Source organism: Cinclus cinclus, chromosome 13, assembly GCF_963662255.1.
Source record: "Cinclus cinclus chromosome 13, bCinCin1.1, whole genome shotgun sequence".
Taxonomy (NCBI): domain Eukaryota; kingdom Metazoa; phylum Chordata; class Aves; order Passeriformes; family Cinclidae; genus Cinclus; species Cinclus cinclus.
In genome coordinates, this window is record NC_085058.1 from 11,495,626 (window position 1) to 11,521,241 (window position 25,616).

The following is a 25,616-nucleotide window of genomic DNA, read 5'->3' on the forward strand; positions in this document are numbered from 1 at the left end:
TTAAATCTTACCATGTTAACTCCATGCTTTCTGAAAGCTACTTCATATAGGTATTTCAAACTGACAGTATTGCTCTGGGCTTTTTTTCACCTCTTGAAAGTACAGTTATTTTTAACATGGACTACTGCCATGTCTTGCCTTCTGTTGCCATATACCAAACTACGGGATTTCCATTTTTACTCCCTCCTTTTATTCTTCTATTCTTCCTTCCTTTGCTGCAGTACTCATATTTTTACTCTCATTTACACCTCCACAAGCTAATTGTCTTTGCATCCAGTGAAGACTGGAACAAGATACATGAAACACTTGCAGCAGCAAAGGCCAGAACCTGGAACTGGAACTGAGCGCTCCCAGCACTGGGCTCCAGACACATTTCCTTGTCCCTGCATTCCGTGTCCCTGCAGCACAGCCCAGCAGCACACAGGGCATTTCCCACACAGGAAACCCACACCTCCCACTGCGTGGGTGAGCTCCCCATCCACAAGATTGTCTGCTCGGACTCCTCTTCAAAAACCCATCTAGATGCCAGTGCACAAGAGGAGTGTCTGGCCAGGAATCCCACTTTACCAGAAGGGTCCAGCTTAGTACTGAACTGATTAAAAATTTAATGAGGCAGTTTCAGACCTGTTCTAAAGACGATCTCCTTGTCTAGATATCTCCCAGGCACCACATCTCCTGCTGAAACAGAATTAGGTGCTCCCTCCTGGATCCATGTAGTATCAGGTACCTGTTTTTCAGATGGTGCAGCACTGCCCATCAGGTTCCTCAGCAGCCCCAAGTGGCTGCTATCACCACATTTAACACTGTTAAGCCACGGTATTTTGAAATGCAGTGACTTCAGCTCTACAACAGGCATATTTTCTGTCTACTTTATGCTTTATCTCAACTAAGTATTTGAAAATGACTCAGTAAAAATGAGGCATGAGCATGACCACAGAGAATTATGAAATCAGTAAAAGGTTCAGAACAATTCTGAAGGGATTTCAGTTGCCTACCAAAATAAAAGCCAGACACCGTCTGAAATACGAAGTTCTGTCTGAGGTAACAGACCAAATGAGTACAGACAGTTGATTTAACAGACTCTGAAAAGTGGATTGGGCCTTATAAAGTCAATGGGAATTTCCTTATTGATTGCAACTGAGACTGGATTGGATCCTGCTCATTTTAGGAGGTTGCTCCATGGACTAGAAACTACCAAAATTGCATCAGAGAATAAGTGGCTTACAGGAAAAACAATAAGTAAAATAAAACACCAACAGGAAATGCAGAATGAACATAAAATCGAGTCAGTATGAAGGGTGGCACCACACAGACACACTTAAGAAAGTGTTTCTGTTCAAGAAGAGATGTGTGTTTAGAATCAAACACATATGCAAGTACTTGCTTGAAATATGACCTAAACCTATACTAACCCAGCACTGCATCAGATTCATTTAACATAAAATGCACACATGAAAAATTACAACAGCCCACTCCAAATGAGCTGTCATTTTCCAATGCTATTCACATGTCTCTCCCTCTAACATATTCTAGGGTTGGTGAATCTCTCTGTGCATGGCTACTAGAAGCACATCAGAAGTATTTGTTTGTAAGTCAGATTAGGTCTCCCACAAGAATAAGATTTCAGATGGCTTTTCTAAATCTTACTCATCCTGTTCTCACTAGGTTAGAAAAGCTCCAAAGTACTTACTACTACATGGTATTTTCCTACCTTTTCTGAGTCTAAGATCAGGAACACAGGTAAGCAAACTACTGAAAACACTTCTAAATTCTAATGAGATAGCATCTGAGTCTTGCAGCATAACAGCATGGGATTTGCTCTAGGACATTTCAAGTAGGCCAGTATCTTGAGGCTGGGAATGGATTATATTTTGCATGTCATTTATTTGTCATTGTTCTTTCTGTTCACACTCTTCATTGAGCATTTTTTTCTTTTGGGACTACATTCATACTTTACCTCTACTGCTGTCAGTCTGAAGTTCATGAGGTTACTCCAAAGAGAGATACCCAACTCTGTCCATTCAGCATAAACAGTAGTATATGTGAGTTTATTTCTACAGAGTGCAGTGACTGACTTTTTGAGAGTCTCTGAACTCTCCTTCTCTTGACTGGCACACTCAACACTCCTGCAGAAGCCTGTGAATCTTCAGCATGGTTCAGATCTGTCCTGGAAGAATAGAGCTATTTGTCTTTGCCACATTAGAAAATGGCTTGCATGCCTACATCCTGTGCAATTAGTTTATGAACCCTCTTTTGTTATTTTTGTCATGTATTTCTGTTTTCACTTCTGATGTCTTATGAATGTTGCTAACACAATTCCTTTCTTCTCCTGCTTTCTTCATCTCAGCTGTGCTGTGATCCTAAAAACAGCTGATGCTGAAGCATTACAAAACAGGGGGACTTTTGGAACTGATAGAAATGACTATACTGCAGTTTAAAGCGTCAGCACTTTCCTTGCTTTTCTTTGGTCCAAAAGGGTAATTGCAAATTGCTATTGTGTTACATACAAGCAAGTGAACATCAGAAAAGTCTGATGACATGGGAATACTCAAAACACATCTGAGTGTTTTATAAAAATTTTATATATGACAAAGTATCTCTTCTTGGTTTATTTTATATTATTTTTTCCCTGTTTTTTTCCTTTCAGGCAATTCGGGGCCATTGGGTCACGTCTGACTGGAGCTGGATGGGGTGGCTGTACTGTGTCAATGGTGCCTACTGACAAGCTGAACACTTTCCTAAAAAATGTAAAAAAGGCTTATTACCAAACAGATGGCCAAAGGTTAGCAGTGGAGAATAATAGTCTGTTTGCTACCAAACCTGGAAGAGGAGCTTTGTTTTTTGTTGAGGCCTAAAAAACGTAAAAATTTTAAAGAAACTAAGTAGAGCATGTAGAACTGGCAGTACTTCCCATGCCACAGTACATGAATGTTTTTTCTGGTTTGTATTGTAATGAGCAGTTGCTATTATCAAAATGTATTTCTGAAGAAGCAATTAAAAGAAAACTCTTTGATTATAAAAGTCTTTTTTCCCCCCCATATTAAATATATCTTTCAGTATAAATATTGGTTTACTAAAACCCGTTGACAGGGAAAAGGGAAACTGAAATAAAAGTGAAGATTTGTTACAGTGTCTCTCTCTTCTTTTCCCTTTACTGTAATAAAAGAGAGACCAGGTGAGCAATGAGCTGCCCCAGTGGAGGGAGGGGACCTTGCAGTGTTTACAGGGCTTTTCAGTGCTTTTTGTCTTCCCGTCCTGGACACTGTTTTGTTTAGAGTATTCTGTAAAAAAGGAATATTAAACTGAAGCATTCAAAAAATTGGAAGGACCTTGCTAAACATTCAAAGTTTTCTACTCTCCACAAGTAGGATAATTACTGTTGTAATTCATGATAGTATTGGAGGAGCATCTGCTGGCCAAGTAAAGCATGAGGAATACATTATGTTAAGTAGGACAACTTTTCTCGTAGTGATATTTCTTAAGTATCTTTGTGCAGGTGTGAAAGCTTCAACAAAAATGAATGCTATTCATGAGCTGTATGATATGACAACCTAAGTGAGTGAGCAAATAATGAAACAGAGTTGATTTTGAGTTACCAGACACCAAGATCTCATGCTTGAGTCCCAGCTTTGCATCTACATCATAAAGCATTTGCATTTTATGCAAAACTATTATAAAAAGACTAAATATTATCCACTGACCATGTGAAAAAAATTTACAATTTATTAGGAATAATTAAGGAGAGAATTTACTCAGTTATACTAAGCAAAAGTAAGTTCTAGGTAGGACCAAGGGAAAATGTCATTGAAATTACTGAGAAATTCTGACCTTGCTACCACTTTCTGCTCCTGCCATCTCCTATAACTGCTCTGGCAGTACAGACCCACAGTTCATAACCTGCCTCCTCAGCAGGGGAAATGGCTGTGATTGCAGAAAGGGGACTGTACATCAGGATCCCCCAAAGATGTCCTAACCCTGCTCCCAAGGGGAAAGTCAGGCTCCTGCAGCCTCTCTCTTGCACAAACTTGCACTTCTCTGCTCTCTGCAAAGAAAACCAAAGAGAAGATTTGGTCGTGTCACAGCCCTTGCAGCTATAAAAGACACAGCAAGAGTTGGCCCTGGGCATGTTTTTGTGATGCTAAGCACAAGTTAATGTCCAGAAGTCTGCATCAAATTAGAGATCTCTCAGATTTTCTGTACATTACCCATGCTACTTCAGGCCAAACCCAAATTCTCAGAGGTTCCTAATTCTCTGAGACGGCTCTGCCAAATCTGAGCACAGCAGATGAACAACAGCCAGTGCAAATTACCAGATCTTTTCAGGAACCTCAGAGGGTAATGTCATGGCAGTAGTATCAGTAGAGAAGATCTCTTATTTCTGACAAGCAGGAAAAGTGAAACAGTGCTTGGGTCAAGTAAATCAAATACTCAGGAGGAAAAGGATGGGCTCTGGGCACAAGATGATTTGTGGGGAGGACAGTCAAAAGGATGCATGTGAGAAGGGGAAAACAAAGGAGAGAGGAAACAGTTCTGAACAATTGGCAGAATTATAGAATGGGCTAATCTTAAACACTCCCTACTACCATATTTGAAATTTAGTATCTTGTAACCCATTTGTAATGTACAGTAGATACTCTGCATTCAAATAAACCTGTAAATACAGGACCCCAGAAAGTAAAAATCAGGTGTCTTCAACAATGGTTAAAACAGCCACAGATATTTTGAAGAAAATACTGCCATTGCTTTGTTACCAAATGCCTAATGAAGTACAATCCTGAGCTTACACCAGTGAGTTCTTATTTATTATCCTGTCATAAAAATGGAGTAGAAAACAGTAGATACCAGTAAATACCATTAAGATATTTGCATCAAACTTTAATTCCAGCTGGATTAATGGAAGCAGTAATCAGTGTATGAACAGAATGAAAATGTATTATGGAGTTTTTTTCTTCTTTTTAAAGTTGAACATGATGTACAAAGTCATAGAATCTTCCCCAAAACATGCAGGCTGCAGTACATTTCAAAACTTTTCTGACAATGAATCTTATAAATCATATTCTCATAAACAAATAAAAGGAAACCAGATATAAAAGGAAAAAAGTATAAAAGAATAAAACCAAAAGATCTTCTGATGAATCTCTTTCCCAGTAAAATTTAGACATAACTTTCATAGAAAAACCTACAGAATTCAAACTTCAAACTATTTACATAAAAAGGGTACTCAGGCACTTTTATTTACTGACTATATATAGTAAGTAAATGTTTCTTTTTAAACAAACAAAAAGTCTTTTGGTTTTTTTTTTTTTTGGTTTTTTTTTTTTTCTTGGTTTTCAAAGCCTTTAAAGACATGTTACTCTACAGTGGTAAAACTCCCCAATGATCAGAGCATGAGAATGATAAGGGGAAAGACATCAGTAGTATCTCTAATAAAGCAAGAAGATTTTGATGAAAATTTCTAAGTCTAGAGCAGCAGATGAGCATATTGCCTAAGCAAGACTTTCAAGTATTTTTAGTAGCTTTTCCTGACTACCTTTTAAAAATTTCTTCTATAGCTAGAGTAACACTAATAGGTAAATCAGATAGATCATGGAATTGTTTAGGTTGGAAAAGACCTCTAAGACCATCCATCCTTTAAGACCTCCAAGTCCAGCCATTGAGCACTGACAAGTACACCACAAACCATGTCCCCACGTGCCACATGGACACATCTTTTAAATCCCTCCAGGGATAGTGACTCCACCACTACCCTGGGCAGCATGCTCCAGTGTTTGACAATCCTTGCTATGAAGAATTTTTTCCAAATATCCAGTCTAAACCTCCTCAGGGGAAACTGCTGATCAGTGATGGAAAGTGGCTCAGTGAGCACTTCCACCAGGTCTCAATTCCCTTGGGTGGATCCATCCAGCCCCAGGGACTTGTTAGTGTTGTAGTCAAGTGGCAGTGAAATCACTCCCCTTGGATTACAGGTGCTTCCTTTGGATCCCTGTCCCTCTCCTCCTGCTCAGGGGGTTTGGTACCCAGAGAACAGCTGCTCTTACTATTAATGCCTTCTCTGCCTCCACCTTTAAGTGCCTCAGGCGTTTCCTCATCCTTTGTCACTGTTACCCCTGCACCCAGTGAAGGTTAGCACAAGCTGTGATTATCCATGGAGTGTAATTTTATCTGAAGGCCTGACGGTAATTCATTCAATCACCAGTTTAATCTTAGTGTGCAGTAAATGGGCTCTAAACATTTCCAAAAAGGATCTGGAATGGAGACACTGTTAGACATCTGGGTGCAGCATCACTGCCTGGTGCCATATTAATACTCTGCATTATGGTAATCCCACTGACATGTAAGTCTTCATCACTGCATTTGCTGACTGTGTCTCTGTACACAAGAACATGCTCATCCTGTGAAATAGCATGAGAGGAATTTTACCATTCACTCCTTGGGAGGGGATCATGAGCATGTAGTCTTGGACACAGCACACACACGGACATATGGCAACCTAATATATAATAGTTACTTACATAACATTTTCGGGAATCTTGGTTTCTTGTTAATATGATCTGAATGCCAACTTCTATTTTAGCAACTGCTGACTACTTAGTCAGTATAATCCTTCTGAAATTCCTCTCCGAGTCCATGTGTCTCTTTAATAACATCTAGATATGTTGAAGCAACTGCTGCACTACAGCTTCAGTGAAGTGAAAGATTTGTATTTTCAGCTAACTACGAAGCTTATTGGTATGATAAATCCCAACCAGATCTAGTTAAAGATACAACATTCACAAGAGTATCCTTAGTATATTCTAAAAAAGATACCTTGCAAATCATAGCTGTTCTAGGCAGGACTGAAGAAGTGCTCTCTGACTCTTGTCATTATAAGTTTTACAAAAAAAAAAACAAACTCTATAAAAGAACTTACATTAAAAAGCCCCAATAGCATGAAAACTGGACTGGTAAGACAATGTTATGAAATCTGTGAATCATGCAGCACATTAAATTAATTTTGAGATTCAAGGCTAGGTATTGATAAGAGAGACTAGTTCACAATGCAGAAAGGACTACAGTGGGAGTGTAAAACTAACTGCAAATTGCTCACTGTGATAACTCCTGTTTGACAGATTTTCCCAGTGCACAGAGAACTGGCAGAGGAAGCACTGCCAAGCAATGCTGCCGACACATCTGTCCTCCCTCAGCTCTGCAGTTCTTTCATCAAATGCTCTTCTGAGATTCAATCTCATAAAACAGAGGCAACAGATTAATTCTGGTGCTGATCTTATCTCTTGTACTCCGCCCTGTGCTTTTGGACTTGTGTGACAAGTAATTGAGATTCTCTGATACAGACATGACAGATCACAGGCTCCCCTGGCAGCCCCAGGTTCACAGAGACAGCTGTGACTGCCGAGGGCAGGCAGTGCCCAACCACCTCTGCAGCCTCCCTGTGCCCTGGACAGCAGGGCAAAGCTGGAGCTGCTACACTGGCAACCTCTGCTTCTCCAGCACGTGATTTTCCTCAGGTCTCCTACGATTGTTTGACCAGTTAAACTGGGGGTGAGCATTTTCTGGAGCTTCTGAAGCCTCTGCAGGTTTGGTCATTGATTTCAGCATAACATGGATTTACCCAGTCCACACTCCCTGCAAACAGTTCAAGCAATACAATAACAAATACTGAGAGTTTACATATAGAGCTAACGTGCCCAAATCTCACAAGTAATTTAAGGCACTCAGAGCAAATTCATCATAGGTGTCAGACCTAGTAATGGAAAAACTGTAGGTAAGTAAAAAATGTTTAAGCTTCAGATGAGAAGCCATCAAGGAGCTTTCAGAATTAATTGATCATTAAAATGCTTGAGATCGATTTCCCATAGCAGTGCTTCCTGTAGAAGCAACAAACTGATGAGGATTCATACAAAAGCACTGGATATATTTATTGGATTTTAAGTCTAAAGCATTTTGAGAACTGCTATCATCTCCTAAGCCTTTTATTCTGTTGGCCAAAATTGCCCATTAAAAGGAAAAAAAGAAAGATCTTCCCACTAAAGCACAACTTTCTGCACTTGGCACACGAGGATCAAATGACTCAATAAAGATTAGATGTACTTCAGACTGAAACACAACTAGTGCCCAAGCATCTGTCTTCTTTCCAGCCAAGCTCTGTGTGATTTGAAATGGGAATAAAAATATATTCTATTAGCCAATGATCAAGCCAGATGTGTGAGGTTCTTTTTTTTAAAATCCAAATTAATTTTTCAAGAGACAATGAGGCAGATTTGTATTAAGCTCTTAAAGCAATTCCTCAGGAATATTATTAAATACCTTGCTTTTTTTTTTTTGCCACTTTCCATATGGGGGAAGTTTTTATTCATGTTGTTCTACATTTTCTGGTTTCTTATCTGTCTCTTGTGTGACATACATCAATTTATTTTTGTTGGCTGAGCTGTTCTCACATTGAGCAGGGGTTTTTAATTGTGTTCTACTGATCAATTATCAACAGAATTAAATAGTTCTGATTAAATGCTGAAGCATTTTCTGCTGACTGTTTCCCTGGGAACATTCTTTCCTGTCTCCTTCCTTTTCAGGCTTCCATCTAGAAAATAATTCAGACAAGACCCTGTACTTGAGAAAAAAAGAATTAAAAAATCAGAGCACCACTTTTAAACATCTATAGCAGCTCCATGAATAAGAAGTTTTTTATGAAGGCCTGAACCTAATTTTATCTAGGAAAATAAAACTCTAACTTTCATAGCTGAATTAAAAAATCTAACCAAAAACAGGACCTAAAATCAGAACCAAAAATGTCTTGCAAGGATTTACAGAACTCCTGTCAGATTAAGTTAAAGCTCCACAGGTGAATCATGAACTTAGTCAGAGCCAAATACTAACTGTGAATGAAAAAAATTGGGGACAAAGGGTTAAAGGTCAATGAAAAAATACCTATTGGGCTTTTTTTGAAGTTGGTTATGGTCAGACCTTGGCCCTAGAAATATATCCAGTCAAAATCCTCTGCAGTCTTTCCACAGCCAATCTAACTATGTCAGCAGTAAAATAGATGAGGAGCTTTGAACAGCCTTGATTTTAAAAATTATTTTATTTTTTTCATTTATTTTCAGAAGAGCATTTGAGAGAGCTAGTGAAGGCCTGGGCAGCTTTTGTTTCTGAAGATCTATAACCCGATGATGGCCAGCAGGGAGAGAGGGGTCACTGGCTGCAAATGATTTTCAATACTTCCTCTAGAGGGAATAGGATGGTTTGTGGGAGCTGCTTCAGGAGATGGACCTACAGGCCTCTCACTATTGTTACTGAAAACCTTCAAAATTTATTGTCCTGCCTAAAAGTCATAAAATGCTTAACTTTCTTGATTATAAGATTGGAGTGGTATGCTCTTCCTAGAGTTGATTTTTCATAAAACAAATTAAATGGTTAAATAAATAAAATATTTTGGACAGAACAACAGTGTCACAATTTGTGGGGTTTCTAAGTGCCACCCTCAGCTATGAGCCCCCTGCACACAGTGCTCTGGGTGCTCTCCTTTCTCATTTCTCCCTGCCTTAGCTGTGCTCATTCAGCAAGAACAACAGGGTTGCCTGCTCTGAAAGTGAGTGCCAGCTCTGACAGGAATGCACACCAGGCACTAATGCTGCAGGGGGGGGCACAGGGGGTTTGCACAGCTCTCGTCCATCCCAAGGAAAAGGGCAGTGACTTCATAAGCTCCTTCTCGTGAACCTAAAAGTTTTGGTTCGGAGAGTTTGAATCCCAGCTATCTGTTTTAGCCCCACTAATGAGATTCATTTTATTTCTATGTAGGTGGTCTTTTATTTCTTAAATGCAATTAGCATACAGTTGTTGCCTGATGGTTTTATTTATTTTTGAAAGTGCCGACTACTGGACTTGCTTTCATAGTTCTCGTGTTTCCAGAATTTACTTTTGTGCTCCACAAGCCTATTTTCAGGAAATATTTTGTAAGAGGGATGATATTTGGAACTCTACTTTTAAGGCTGCAAAGACTTCTGCTTTTTTCATTCCTTTGTCTGTTCATTAGGGGCCATCTTTAATTCCTAGATGTGTTTTTTGGAGTCAAGTTCGTTTCCTTTGAAACATACCATGAAAACAAAACATTAAAAACACTTTCAGACTTTAGGCAAAGTTATATGTTTATTTTATGAGATTCTATGCTATATAAGGTTTCAGGTGGGGTACTGAAATTTACATATTTGTCCCTTTCTAGGTTTTCTCTAAACATTTCTTGACATGTTCATTAGCTGCCTTTTGCTCATTACATAAATATATCAACTATCTGACCTGCTCGGCATCAGCTGTACAATGAATAGAAGGTTTTAGGCTTTTATTCAAACTATGAAAAATGTCAACATCCCCACTTTCTGAGGATGACATAGATGAGTGGTATGTAGTGTTTTCAACTCCTGATTTGTATTGTAGCCTTGATTTTTGTGATTCATGAAATTATAATTCATACTCTCAAAAAAGAAAATGGAACATTTTTGAGAATCAACATCATGCATATTGCAAACTACAATAAACATGTCAGCAAAAGTGGATATACTAACAGTTTATGGTGGCCAATTTGCTACTTTATTCTTTTTTATAAATGGACAAATTATGACTGCCCATTGTGGTCACATTAAAGGGAGAATGGTGTGGAAATTTCTGTTCTCAATAAACCCATAAAAAGTGGACAGAACTTATTTTTAGACAGAATTGTGCTCATAATGTGAATAGTCACCTAAAATCTGCTGAGAAAAACATAATCAGTTTCACAAGAAGTCTAAAATTTTCTTTTTATCCCATTAGTCAGCCTAATAACAAGTTTTACAATTTGTCCTTGTGAAGTTCATAAAAACAATGACAAATATAAAATGCCACACTGAAAGTTGAAAAAAAAGTTTTCCACTCTTCTATATGAAGTTGCGAAATTTGTTGAAGTCAGTGAAGTTAAACTACCATAACACAAACTGACCTCTGAATTCACTGAATAAGGGCTGGCTTGTTGTAACAGAAGCTGCTGAGATTTTACAAGCAAGCTGAGGCGTCCCTATGCTGAATATGCTGAAAAGCAGTGGCAAACTGGTTTTCCTTTAATGTGTTGTGTGCAAACTCTTCAATATACAGAAAACCAAAATGCTAAGAATCCCTTGAGAAAAGGTTTCAGAGAAACTCAAGTAAGTCTTCATTAAATCCTCCAAAAACACTGTAATTAAAGAAGTTCTATGTGTGTCAGGGAAAGAATTTAATTACTTAGCAAATCTTTGCTTGTGAAACCTCTTTGTTTTAAGATAAAAAGAACAAAGGGCTCTGAATATCTGTACCACACAACAGATAAGTCCTTTCTACATTCAGAAGGACACTTGCCAGATAGAAATATGTCCAAATTCAGAAAACACTCTAAGCATCCTCAAGATTTATAGATCTTTGAATCCAAGGAGTATAATTCAAGGCCATAATAGAACCAAGCCCATATATAAAGCTAGAATCCAGATATGAGAGGAGTTTCATTACATTCTGGGAGGTTTGATTTATGTTTCTCATTCAGCCTTATTCCCCAAAAATCTTAACAGAAATAAAGTAACCAAGCTGAAGTGCAGTCTCACCTCAGACATTTTAAATCACATTAAGTTAAAGGATAACAAGATGAGGAACCAATCAAACCTTTTTTTCTGTATTTTTAAGTTTCTGTCTTTTAGGCAAACCACTTGCTGAGATTGTCTGCATTACTGTGGTCTGTCTCAGTCTAGAAAAGAGAAAACTGTCCCAGCTATTGTGGATCATAGCAGAAAAAGGAAACAAAATAAATGGGTGAGACTTGAGTAATGCATTCTTCTCCTCCCTGCCCCAGCTGGTTTAAACCATCTTGGCAAAAACTTCTGAAGAAAGGTTTTTAAACACAATACAGGTTGGTCAGGGAGTCCAAAAGGATATCATTGTTTGTAAACTTGAGTACAATTACTCTTCAAGTCAAGGGATATGACACAGCATTATCAGTATTGTGGGCATGGAGAAAGTAGGAGGTAAAAGACTTTGGCTACCAAATTCTGAGGAACACAGAAGTGCATTCAACATTGAGCCAATACAAGAGGGAAAACGGCAGAAATGTCAGTAAAGGATATTATCAACCTGAGAAGGCTAGCATAAGAGACTAAGAAATGCTACATTCATTTTATAAAATATTTATATTGAGATTTTTTTTAACAAAGATTTTTGTTTTTCATCAAAATGAAGTGCTGTACTATATATGAAAGGGATCAGAATTTCTGGGAAAGACGGATGGCAATGATCTAATGTGTTGCAGGAGACCATTTTCCATTTCAAGCAGAAAAACTGCAGATGACAATAGGTATAGAACATAAACACCTGCAAGCCTGAGTTATTTTAAAAATTAATGCTGACTTTTGTGTAGAGCTACATAAGAAGAATCAAGGTGTGTGATAAAGTTTTATCAAGAATTAAACTAGTGTATCACATTTTAAGTTGCAGTTTGCTACAATCATGCCCTTACCTTAATCTAGTTGATTCTTATCTCTGGCAAAAGCTTTGTCCTTTTGTGAACATTGAAAGCATCAAAATATGTTAGAAAAGAGAAATTAAAAAAAACCCATGTAAAACATGTAAAAAAACCCTAGAACAAATACTAGTTATAAAAGAAAAAGTCCAACATAAATGCAGCACTGTTCAAAACCTCTGATGGTATAACCTACACAATAAACTCAAAGATTACATTCACCTCTGGCTTTCCTGCCTAGTTTTTAAAATATATCACACCTAATTTTACTGCAACTGCCAGATAGATCAGTAGAGGAAAGTAACACTTTGCTGCTGAGTTTTTCTTCAGTTACATGCATTGTTGTTTCCCCCCATAATCCTCTGTATTCTTTCAAGTATTTTATCACATAGTTTATAAATATTGACAGAATCACGGCTTTTGTTAGCATGTTACCCATGGTATGATCCTAATATAAATCAGAATTATGTAAAGCAATCCTCTGTTATTGCTTTGGATTCCTTTGGCACAGTATTTATATGTTCACACAATTCACTTATTTATTCATCTGCCATATATTTCCTATCTTTAGGTAGATTTTTGCAAATGGAATCCTCTTCTAACAGAAATACAAAAATCATACATAGCATTTTCTTGGTACTTTAGGATACACATCACCCTTCCAGTGAAATGTTAATAACCTAAATCTGTTCTTAGTACATTTTCCACACTTTCTTCTCTTCCCAGACAAAATGATATGCAAAGAGATTTCTCTACAGTTAATGAATTGGGTAATGAAAAATGGTGCTAAGAAGGTTATTTGATCCATTAAAACACTAGCAATAAAGCACAGATACTTAGATCTGTTTCAGATGTTTTTTAAAGGCCGTGCCTGGACAGACTGGTATTAATAATCCTGGATTTCCACGGTGGTAAAGAGCAGTATTTATCCAGTGCATGTATTTATCACAAGGTGTGTGTCTTTGTGTCTGTCTGTCCCCACCCCACCTGCCCGGGAAGGGAAAAAGAACTGTAAAGCAGCGGTGTGTGCAAAGCCTTCCAGTGTCCACAGGGCAACAGGAGAGCTGGGGATGAACCTTTTAGAAAGACACAAAGTGACAGGACACAGGGTAATGGCTTAAAACAGAGAGAGCAGGTTTAGATTAGGTAACAGAAAGAAACTCTTTCCTGCGAGGGTGGTGAGGCAGTGGAACAGGCTGCCCAGAGTCTGTGGCTGTCCCATCCCAGAAGTGTTCAAGGCCAGGCTGGATGGGGCTTTGAGCATGTGGGAGGTGTCCCTACCCATGGCAGGGGGTTGGAACTCTATGACCTTTCAGGTTTCTTCTAATCCAGACCATTCTGTGACTGTGATCTTTCCTATGCTCCAAAAACAAACGTGGCACTTTGTGCACAGGCCCCTGTGCAAGTGTTATGCTGTTATGCTTTGAATCTTCCCCTGGGATTCTTTTTTTTTACAGTAACAAAGGAATGAAATTATTCCTGGACACGTGGTATGCAAGCACAACATGCTGATAAACTTACATAGATCTTCAGTACCCTCTTGTCCATTCAGAAAAGCTGTTAAAGCAAAACAAAGCTGTTCACTTCTTGAAGGTCTTGAAACACACAAGCAGGAGTTCTAACTTGCAGTTTTACAGTAAGTTGTCAGACATCCACAAAGACAAAGCCAGATCTTAACTGGGCAAGTACATCTTAGCCACAGGTTATAAAGCAGACACAGATGTACAAAACTATCAAGACAGGAAAACAAAAGTTTGGAAGAACAGTGAGAAAAGCTTTACATTTTTGCATAACAGGAAATCCACTGAACAAAAAAGAATTACAAATAACCACTAACATGTCTCATTTGCCTTAAAGAAATACAAAAGCTCCTAAAATGAGAAATAACATCATTGAAAAAGAACCACAAAATGAAGAATTTTATTTCAAAAAATGTCTTTGAACACAGCAGTTCAGTGCACAGAGAAGATGATGGAGTTGAAGACAAAGAACTGCTAAAATAGAACTGAAATGAAAGCCAAGATGAAATAACCTCCTCAAGTTCTGATGCTGGCAGACAAACACCATTCAATAAAAGTTTTCCAGCAATGACAATTATCCCATAGGGCTTCAAAACAATTTATATACTCACAAGAAGAATACGTGTGAGAACAATGTTCCAGATTGCTGAAAATTAGCAAGAGGGGGAAGGAGGTACCAAGCAATTCCAAATCAGTTAATTTGAATTCTTAGAAAGATCTTAGAAAAGGCCTGAGTTTCCAGATCTAGCCCAGGACTTTTTGAAACCCATAAGCATAGAAATGCTTTAGCTCCAAAATGTGAGTTTAGGAAAGAAAAGGGATAAAGCAATGTCCTGACTGAGACTGAATTATGATCTAACTATACTCACAAAAAACCCCAATTCCATGGAAAGGTGCAGCAGCAAGCAGGCAGACAAGGCCTGAAAGGCTGATCAACAGGAGTAACAAAAGTAGAAGTCATAGGTGCAGGGCTCAGCTCAGGAAACAAAGATGAGGAACCCCTCTGACAGAGTATTGAGGACAGAAGTTTTACTGCCTATTAAAACCAGGAGTGAACTTAAATCTTTGCAGTGCTCTCCCTGGAAAGAAGAAAGTGGACAGGATGGAACAGGATCAGTAACCAACAACATGAGGCTGAAGAAAAGTTCCTGTCACCAAGAGTGCCTGATGATCTGACAAAACAAAACATCTGACAGAAACAAAGTGAGAAAAGTATGATCGAGAAGATGAACACTTCCTCCTCCTCCCTTGGTCCTGAAAGAATCCCAGTGTACCAGGCTAAGAGACACAGACAGAGGCAGTACCCAACCCAGTCTGCCACTCTAGTGAGAAGAGCAGTGGAAAAGTCACATCTCAGGGCATGGCTGAGCCCTGCAGCCTGACAAGTCAGTAACAAGGTCCTTGTTGAAAAGATATGGGGACCATTTGGATTACTGAATATCTATCAGAGAGATCAAGATCACCACTGGTATCCCTTTTTTCCTTTACTGTAACCACCAAGCTCAGTGGTGCTGACCCTCAGAGGCCACACTTAAATGCACCCCAACATTTTCCAGACTTCTGGCTCTGTATCTGATAACATCATTCCAATTATGATTATTATGATTCCAGTCGGATTTCAAGGAGGACCTACATGTCTGAAAGCTGACATTTTTCAAATTACATCATTTGATTTAATTAAAATACTGACTCTTCCCACAAATTTCTCATTTGTGTTATATGTGAGCACTAGATACTGAAATCCTTGAGAAATTTAAACTTAACAAGATGGCCAGCATGTCAATGGGATTTATGACTCCTATGACCTCACTCAAAAATCCTTATGTGCAACACAAAAATAATAGCTCTGAGGTTTATTCCTCTCCTTTTTACATTCCTCCACATTAGACAAGTTCAGAAACCAATACAACAGACATGTGTTTAAAAGGGTTAATGAGACTTAGTTAACCAAGACTTAATTTAGACTAATCAGGATAAGACAAATCCTGATTTTGATAAGCTTCTCATCAAAAGTATTAACATTCACTTACAGTACAGTGATGAACAGTTTAACTAAAGACACAATATATCCTGAAGAACCTTTTTATTACTGACAGTAACACTTGGATTAAAATTAGCACAGCATGATTTTTAAATCTCAAATTGAGTCTGCAGAGAAAGCAGTTAAAAAAGGGTGGGTTTTTTTATACTCACAAACTGAGCAAACTTGATCTGGAAATCATTAGCAGATAATAAACATAACCTTCCCCCACTCACTCCAAAGATGCCATCTCTAAAGTCACTTTTCAGCATACAGTTGTATTTTTACAACTAGTCATCCTACAGAGAAAAGCCTCACAGGCTTTCATTTTATCCAATTTCTCCCTTACTGGTAAGGGATTAGTGCATACTTTTCAACAGGACTCAGTTCCTAACAAGGAAAAAAGAAGTCGAATGAAAGGAGAAGAAAAATTTGGGTTGTTTAGCAAAAAGGTTACAAAGTTCTCTTTAGGATGACAAAAGCCATTCTGAAAAGAAAGTAAAAAATTAAAGCAGATCAGCTTTAAAGTGAGCTGCAACAATTGCCTCACACAGACACCTCATTCACACAGCCCAGTGTGGAACAGACTCAACCAAAGGCAGCCACTACTTCTCACAAGATCTTTTCTTACAAGGAGAAAAAAAAAGTCTGTAAAAGCAGTTTTGGAAATTTTAAACTACTCTTTCACAGGAAGTATCTGCACTCTTATGGCATCCAAAATGGCTTCTTTTGCTTGACAGCCTTGTAAATTAAATACTAATCTGGTTTTCTGCATCACAACTGGCCATAGCCTACTGTCAGACTAGGAGATGCACCTTTTTTAACTCCTTACTTTCCCAATAGAAAAACAATTAATTTGAAAACAGTAGTTTTGATGGGCTAATTAAATAACTTACACAAACAGAATTAAACAACCATTAAGGGTTCTACAGATAAGAGCCTGTTTTACTACATTAAGATTCACAATCTTTTATTTTTCTTATCAAAAAAAGCTGAAGAGCTTATCCTCACTATGTAAGAGTAACTTACCTTTTCTCACTGTGTAACGGACACAAAACTCAATATGATGCAAACATCATATTACCTGTTTCTCTTATTTGAAATTATTTACATTACAGCTCCTATGAGTCTTGGAGAAACATTGATTTGTTAAAAGAAGTAAGAACTAGTGACCCAAGGAATATTAAAGGGAAAGATGCTCAGTACTGAAGGGAATAAGTAAACCACAAAGCATCTAACAGGGGCTGGACATTCAAAATTTGATGTTCATGAAGGGACCAATGATAGAAGGATATTTTGCAACATAACCAACATATGACTCTAACACAGTTCAAATGCAAAACAGCAACTTGGTTAGCCATCAGATACCACTCAGTTCCTCTGAATCTTCTCAAACCCTTAGGAAAAAAAAGAAAAAGATGGTTTTCTAAACAAGCCTATGGAGCCAAATCATGCAGACTCTGAGTAAGAGTGGAACTAGATAATTTAAAAATAAATAAAATTTGCTATCAGTTCCTTCTTATTAAAATGTAGAATCTACAGATTAGTAAATCTGCTCATCAGCAGATTAGAAGACATTAAAAATCAAAATTGACAAATCGAGAGTTTGTACGACTGTCACCAGACATCTTAATGCTGCATCTGTTTTATTCAAAAATCTGACTTCTCTCAGCAGAACAAAAAATGGAACAGATCTGGATTGTTTCCTGTTACAACAGAAGAATACAAGAATAGCTGTACTTGGTCAAACCAAAGGTACACAGAGCGTTAGATCAAATTTCCAGCTCTGACCAACGTTGGATGCCTAAGGAAGACTAAGAACATGGCAAGCACACAGTGATATTTCCACAGAAATCTCTCTTGGCCACAAGCATTTTGTGGCTCAGGAACCAGAGGTAGTGGCTCTATTTGACAGCTCTGTAGAAGTTTCTTCAAACTACTTCAGTAATCTTTGGAACTTTTTAAAATTTAATATCTATAGTGTCCCTTGGTGCTTAATACTATTGCATGAAGAGCCATTTTTCTTTTGTTTTGATTTAATCTGATATTCTGGTAGTCTTGCTTGTTTGAAAATTAGGGAATAATCAGAGGACTTCTTGTAACATATAAAATCTTGCTATAGAGAGCTGAAGACTTTTGTGTATTAAGATGCCTTGCAGAAAAAAAAAAAGCTGTTCTCTTATTACAGAATAATTTTCTTGATTCTGCTCCTTTGATAGTACCAAATTAATAGAGAATATTTTCCATTTTCTTAAGTTAACATTTCTGAATTCTTATACTAGAAACAAAACTTTTAATAGCACTTTCATCAAATATTTTGATGTTAGACTATACTTTTCTGAGAGATAATTTTACACTTTTTAGCCAGACAAAAAATCACCCATTCTACAGACAGGTCAATGTGTTACCTGGCGTTCAGGTACATTCAATCCACAAGTAACCCAACAGTATTAGAATGTTCTGTGCAAGCCAGCTACTGCAGTGTAATATCTTCCTGCTGCTACCACTGCTGCCCAGACTTCTGCCTCTACAGACCCAGTATTGCTGCTATCAACAGAAGGATTTATTCTCCCCTGAATTACTTTGTTTCTTAGAAGCCAAAGTTTACTGTACAACACATAATAAGTAAAAAACACCTGGAGTTCAGGTGGTCACCTTCATCCTTGGAAAAGAAAAAAAAATTCTCTCTCCCAGCAAGTATGGGAAATCTTTCAGACCAGGCTGCTTTAGCTATGCTTCATCTCAGTGGCACAGCTACTGCACTGGTCTCAAATCCAGAGTGGTTTCAGGAACAGGGTTCTTTAAATCTGAAGTCTTCACAGAGCACTGCAAATTATCTGCTACATATAAGCAAAGCACACTCCTCACTTCATGATAAAATGTCTAAGCAGACACCTATTAGTGGCTGTTGGGATTTTCATCACACCAGAAATATCAGCAATAACTAGTGGTGCATCTCAAGTTTGTATTTGGCATTCAGTACTTTGAACTGGCTGCTTTCAGTGAACAAGCAATTGAGAGTTCTTGTGCTTTCAACATTGTTACTTATCTATCACCCTTAGCGTTATCTCCCACACACAATTAGGAAATAGTATGGAAACTCGACTTACAGCTATACTATGACCTAACAAAATAAGGCAGTAAGAGTAAAAACTTGAAACAAATCTGATGGTATTAACTCAGACAGTGTCTTTCTTGATATCTTACGCACATCTTATCTCACCAATATCCTAATGTGTGGTGGGAAGGAACAAAATGTGCTCCTATCTGAATGACCTGAAAGCATCTTGAGTGATACTGGGGCTAGATCAGCTGCAGAGGAGACATGCAGGCCACCCAGAAAGAGCAGACGTTGTGACTGACCTCCAGAAGATTCTGCCTCCTTTGCAGTGCAAGGTAATAATTGGATCAGAGTGTGGCTTTAACATCTGCTGCTGGTTGATATCTCTGACTGGTCTTTCCAGCTTCAATCTGAGATACATTTTGAACATTATTAATTTCCATGACCTAGTGTCAAAGTCTGATAGAGAAAGTGATCTGGTTGTGTTATCTTCCAGTATTTAATATCAGTGCTGGATAGAAACAGCTGGAAACAATATCACTTTTGCTACAATAAATTTTCAGAGGAATTTGTTGAAAATATCTCATATGTACAAAGAGCTGATTTTGAAAACAGACTTATAAACTGAAGGTGTAGAGGAAAAGCCATATGAGCAAAAGCACCTGATCCCCTTGTACAGGACATATTCAGAAGTAAACTCATACCTTAGAAACTCATATGGAAGTCTAGGTACAATTTCATCCCAAGTTCCGAATCAAAATTTTCTACTTAAAATGAAGTAGAGTCAGATTATCTCATACTTACTATTTATTTATCATTAAACTGTGGATGGGTTCTGCAATATCTCTTCACATGCAGCTGTCATTGATTTCAGTAGATGCTTAGCATGCAGAAACTTAGAATGAACTCTGAGTCTGCTCTAGTATCATGTACAAATTGTACTATATAAGCTTTTACTCTGCTGGGATTTTTCCAACTTAAATGAAAGCATTTATCTCTTAAAAATGTTTTTGATTTAAAAACCAGAGTACCTAGGCTGTCATTAGTTATTGCAGCATGCCATGAAATAACCACAAATGAAAGTAAGAAATAAGGAATTATTAACAACTGAAAGTGAGGCTTTATTTATAATTACCTAGTCAAAAAAGTATGACAATTTTGATGGGTCAAGTTCCCCTGCTCCTTTGATGAGATGAGGCAAATGAGTGTTGCATGCCTATCTAGGAAATTCCACCAGCAGTGTGTGTACTGTCAGAGAGATTACACGGTGGATGAATGCTTCCAGAACCTCTCCAAGCAGCACTTGCATGCTGGCAGGAAAAAAAAGTCTCTTTGTTTTCAGCTTGGGAGGTATTAAGAAAATATTACAACAATCTAGAGCAGCGATTTTAGGGTACAGAAATGGGCCAAGTCCAAATAAAAAATTTAGAAAATAAATTTGTTCTCTCTTTTTTATTGGTCATGGAGTAATCTATATAAAGTGCTTTGCATACTTTTGCATGATAGAAGAATAGAAAAAGTAGAAGATGTGTGTCTTGTTTCTTTCTGATTAAATACTGCATGCAACCCTCTGACTAACAGTAAGAACAGTACTGGCAAGAGATAGATGACAAATTTTTAATATGGTGGCAAAAGTTTTTATATGGGAGTCTTGAAAATTGGGTAGTGATATCTTGGTCATTAAAAACGTATACATAAAAAAAACCACACCTCAAAAAACAGGTACAGAAATTCTGTTCCCCATTATGCCACTCAGATTTCAAGAGACCTCTGAGTGAAAGAGCAACTTCCAAGAGGCTTTAGGAATTCAGCTTGCTTCCATTTTTCCATTAAATTATGAAACACTCCAAGGCCTTTCTATTCTCTGAGGCTATTTGAGGCTCAGAAAAAGGAAGGAGCTAAAATTCTGTTTCTAATTATTACAGTAATTTTGAATGAACAACTATCAGGTGATGAGAACCTGGTAACACTTTAATACATTCCCTGATTTTTGAAGATGGAAGCAGAAAAGATCTGGTGCAGTAACTGGAACTCAAATCTTTCTGAGATCTACTTTTCTTAGTGCAAATACCTAAAACTACTTAATGTTTCTTTCCTGAAAGTGCCAACATATAATACAGATTTTCCACACTTCTGTATTTCTTGCACATTAAAGGAAAGTCTGCTTTTTTTCTCCCTGTCTGCTTGAATGCCAGATGATAATTTATAGCTCTTAATCCTTCATTAATAATTATTGCCACTAATACAGCAATCTGAGTGCTTTTAGAAGATCACCACCAGAAAAGTTTATTACAGGTATGCCCTCTTAGGAAGCATCCAAGTTGAACACAAATTTAATCATACTTGATTATATTATTTTGAGAGTCTGACACTTCAGTTCAAACATAATTATTTTCTGGATACAGACTCAACACCTGAGCAAAGACAACATGTTCTTCTGTAGGTTTATTACTGGCTCCCATGCTTCAATCTAGTATGAGGTGTCAAATAAAATATGGATTGTATTGTCTTCAGTGTCAAAGTAAAGGAAAAGCATTGTAATAAAGTTAATCAGCAAAGACTTGCATCCCTGCAAATGACAGTATCTCTGCCAGTGACAATTAGCAACTTCTTTAGTGCAGTCATGCAGCTATTGCTTCTTCTAAGTGGAGGGGAAAGTTAGAACTGCAGTACCCCCTAAGATGGACAATAAAACACAGACCCTCCTCTTGTTTATGTAAATCTGCATCTTGCTTTTGATCTCTTGAAATGCAGGAAGCTGGTTTTGGTTAATAAAAATCCCTGCCTTGAACGAGGGTCATGAATAGAATACAGTTTTGGCTTTGCTCCTTATCTCTAGTACTGCTCACTGAACTATACCATCAATTTATAGAACATCCAAATTCCCAGAACCTAAGTCTAAAATTGCAGTACCATGGAAGGAAAGGAAAGAAGAAAAGAAGAAATCATTAACATTTTTCCTTTAAGAGGAATCATGGCTGGGAAGCCACGATGCTATCCCAGTCTCAGAATACACTGGTTACTATTGCCCAGAGGCACCAGAAATCCATCTCCATTTAAAAAGCAGCCTTGTTGCCACGCACACAAATGTATTCTCAGAATAGCAAAAAGCTGGAACAGGTGCAGTGGGCCAGGGAATTGCATGTGTACACTGGCATGTGGCAGTGGATCCAGCCACAGAGTCCAGCTCTGTGACACCAGGCACTCTCCTACAACTTGAAACCTCATCTCTAAATATTTAATTTACACATTTATCTGTCTGAAGTAAAAAAAAAAAAAAAAAAAAAAAGTCCAAGTGAAATTCCTAAACTGACTCATTTCTTCAAGAAGATGCTTGAAAAATTTAATCAAGGAATACAACTGACTGAATCCATACCAACCCTAATTCTCTTGTTACTCTCATGAATAGAGTAAAACAACCATAAAAATTAAATAGGAAAGCTGCTTTATACAGCCTTTAAATGGTGAGAAAATGCAAAAGTAACATTTTAACTCAGGCTACAAAAGATTTCCCTTATTATGAAATATGGGCTACATATGCAATGAATTCTGAATTAACATGAATTTCCTTGGACTGAGTATGAAATCTATATATTGATTTTAGAAAGTCATTCTGTGATAGTGTTTAATTTTAAAACAAATCTGACCTATTCCAAGAGTAGTTAATCAAAAGGGATTGATTTCTAACAGCTGTTATTGTTTGAAAAGTTAATATCTAGGAATTTTGTATTGGTTTAAAAAGGCATCTGTTTCTAGAACGTGTAAAGCTTTGATAAAGCAGAGATAATTTATCTGCTTTCATTTTGTACAATAAAGCTGCCCTTAATATTCTTATCTTAAAATATTGGATGTTAAATAGAGTGACTTTATCACACCATCAGTTTTTGAGGAAAATCATTGAAGTCAGGTGGGTTTTCTGTTTCAGAATAGAGGAATTATGTTATCCACTATCCTCTTACTTGTAGAAAGTGAAAGAAAACCAACAAAACAGAAAAGACTGTATTATGTCTCTAATTTATTAATAGATTACCCATTAAGAAAATGTGAAATTTTGCTTTATAAACTAACCCTAAATTTATATTTTGTGGTATCTACTTGGAGAAAGTGAGATCACACCAAATACTTCTTTTAGCATTTCTTCAACTTACCATACAACTTATTTACTCATTTATTCAGCAAAATTCCAAATTGGCACCATACACAGAGAAAGAACAATTTTAGGAAACCAAACATTTCTTGAGCCAAAGGAAAAATTGAACTGGCTTCCATAAACAAGACAGTAGCATCTTTCAAAACAAAAGGTGGACCTAATGATTTTAATGGGAGAAATGGAGGGAAAAGTATTCTGAAATAATCTGGCAAAAAGAACATCTGTTCTGACAGTGAAGTCAAGAAGAGAATTGTGAAAAACTACATGCTTGAGCTGCAACCAGCTGAGCAATAATTGGGGGTGAGGTGAGATATAAAAGTAGTTCTTAAAAGTCACAGAAGCTCCATGACTTCATAACCTTCTGAGCCTTTATCCCATTCTAGGAATGTGTTTTATTTAACAATTTATATGCTGTTCCTAAGTACATGTACATGGAAAATTGAACAGATATGTTCTTCTCTAAATAGTACCGAGAAAAAGAAAAAATATGATGACAAGAGGGGAAAACCAGAAAGCAAAATGCACACTTGAGATACAGCCCAAGCATTGATCTCATTGTGAAAGCTCCTGCAGTGAGGCCACTTGCACTTAAGTTCGAGATCTATGGCTACACCACCTCACAGCCATGGAAAAAGTGCATCTCTCTGTACCTCACTTTCCCCAGGTATGATATCAAGTTACAAGGACTTTCGCTGTGATTTCTTCAGAATGCCTGCTGCTTGCATATGCCTCTTGGTATGCAGTCAGGAAACTTTCTTTCTGAAGAAAACCACCCAATATCAGAAATCATTTATCTACATATGCATTTATTTCCCCTTCATTATTTACAGAATTATTCCTCAAGTATCCTGAAAGCATTTATATAGAATTTAAATTGTGATGCATCTGATAAATATACTAGAGGAGGTACTTAGACAACAAGAAATTAAACCAAGTATCTGTAAAGAAAAATTTGGTTTGTATTCAGGATACAATTTCAACATCAGAAACAATGCACACCATCTACAACTTGAAGAGCAACCCAGACTGGAAACTTGTTTCACTATCCATATTTTGAAACTGGCTACTAGGGAAACCTAAATGTGCTAAAGGGACAGTACAGCAATTCTCCACCCCCTCCTTTAGCAGAAACAAAAATACTTTTTGACTCATGGCAGTCCTTTCAAAATGAAACATTCTAAAGATGAGAGCAATTTTTAAAATACAGATTATATTCTGAAAAATTATAAAGTGTCAAAACAGGAAAAATATAACAAATAATAAAATCCAGTTCACAAAAGCAACCAGGAATATCATATCAGTTCAAATGAGAGTAAGGAATATCAGCTGATAATCTTCTGGAGATTCTCTTTTGTAAATGGGTAGCTGAAAGTACATTTCACCAGTTAAACCAACACCACGTTTCAAAATGCTGGAATAAAATTATTCAGGAGATTTCCTCTGCCAGCATAAGGTTGTGATACTATATATACCCTGCACTTGTTGCTGATTTATTTAAAAATGCAAACCAAAAACTTCAGTGATGAGAGATATTGCAGCTCCCCTGCTTTAGTGTGCAGTCATTGGATATCCCTGATCTGATATTCTGGCCTTGAGCACAGATTATTTACAGAAGTTCAGACAGAGAGTTTCAAAAGCTTAGCTCTGAAATTTGCATTGCTTTGTTCTAATGTTTTATATTGTTTATTCTCTTAGAAGTGTGAGGAAAATGGCTTGTTTTATTCCACAGAATAAAACCATGCAAGTGTTAAGACACTAATCAATTGTCTTAAGATAGGAGAGTAAGTTATAAATTAAGAGCAGAGTTTCTCAGAGAACTGGAAAAACCTGCTGCTGAGGTTCACTTGTACACCTTCTCCATACTCTCTTACCAAGAACACACACCTTTAGGAGGATTCCACTAAAAGTGACTGCAGTTATTGTTCTCTAGAACATAACCTATCTAAAAACTGATTTTGCAAAATTTTAATGTTTCTTTTCATTTTGGACTTCAGCTCTTTCTAACACCACGTTAGAGGAGAAAGAAGGTCACAAACATCAACTATCACTTGTAAAATTAGACTGTGAAATAATTAATGTATAACTCCATCATCCTGTCAAGAACTTGATCATACCAGTATTTAATTTGACCTCCCAATTTCAGATATGCTACAACCTGCTTCACTGAGAAACTTTGATGACGAGCCAAGGTAGAAGCAGGTGTATATCAAAGAGACAATTCCAATAAATATTTGGAAAGCTGAATGAAATTTGTAGATAGCTCTGATAACAGAGGATTCTTTTTCAACAAATAGGAGTATGTTCTCCCCAGCTCTCAAAGCTATTTTTAAAGGACAGCCTCTTCAGTTTATTCTGCTATCATG

General features: G+C 37.3%; 1 protein-coding gene across 1 annotated transcript in view; it reads left to right on the top strand.

Moving 5' to 3' along the window:
* The window catches only part of GALK2 (galactokinase 2), a 46,352-nt gene extending 43,322 nt beyond the window's left edge, over window positions 1-3,030 (top strand). The window contains exon 10 of the mRNA XM_062501505.1: window positions 2,648-3,030. Coding sequence (XP_062357489.1) covers window positions 2,648-2,855 — 208 coding nt within the window. The 3' untranslated portion in view covers window positions 2,856-3,030. The remainder of the gene's footprint in view (window positions 1-2,647) is intronic.
* Window positions 3,031-25,616: the final 22,586 nt, after the last annotated feature.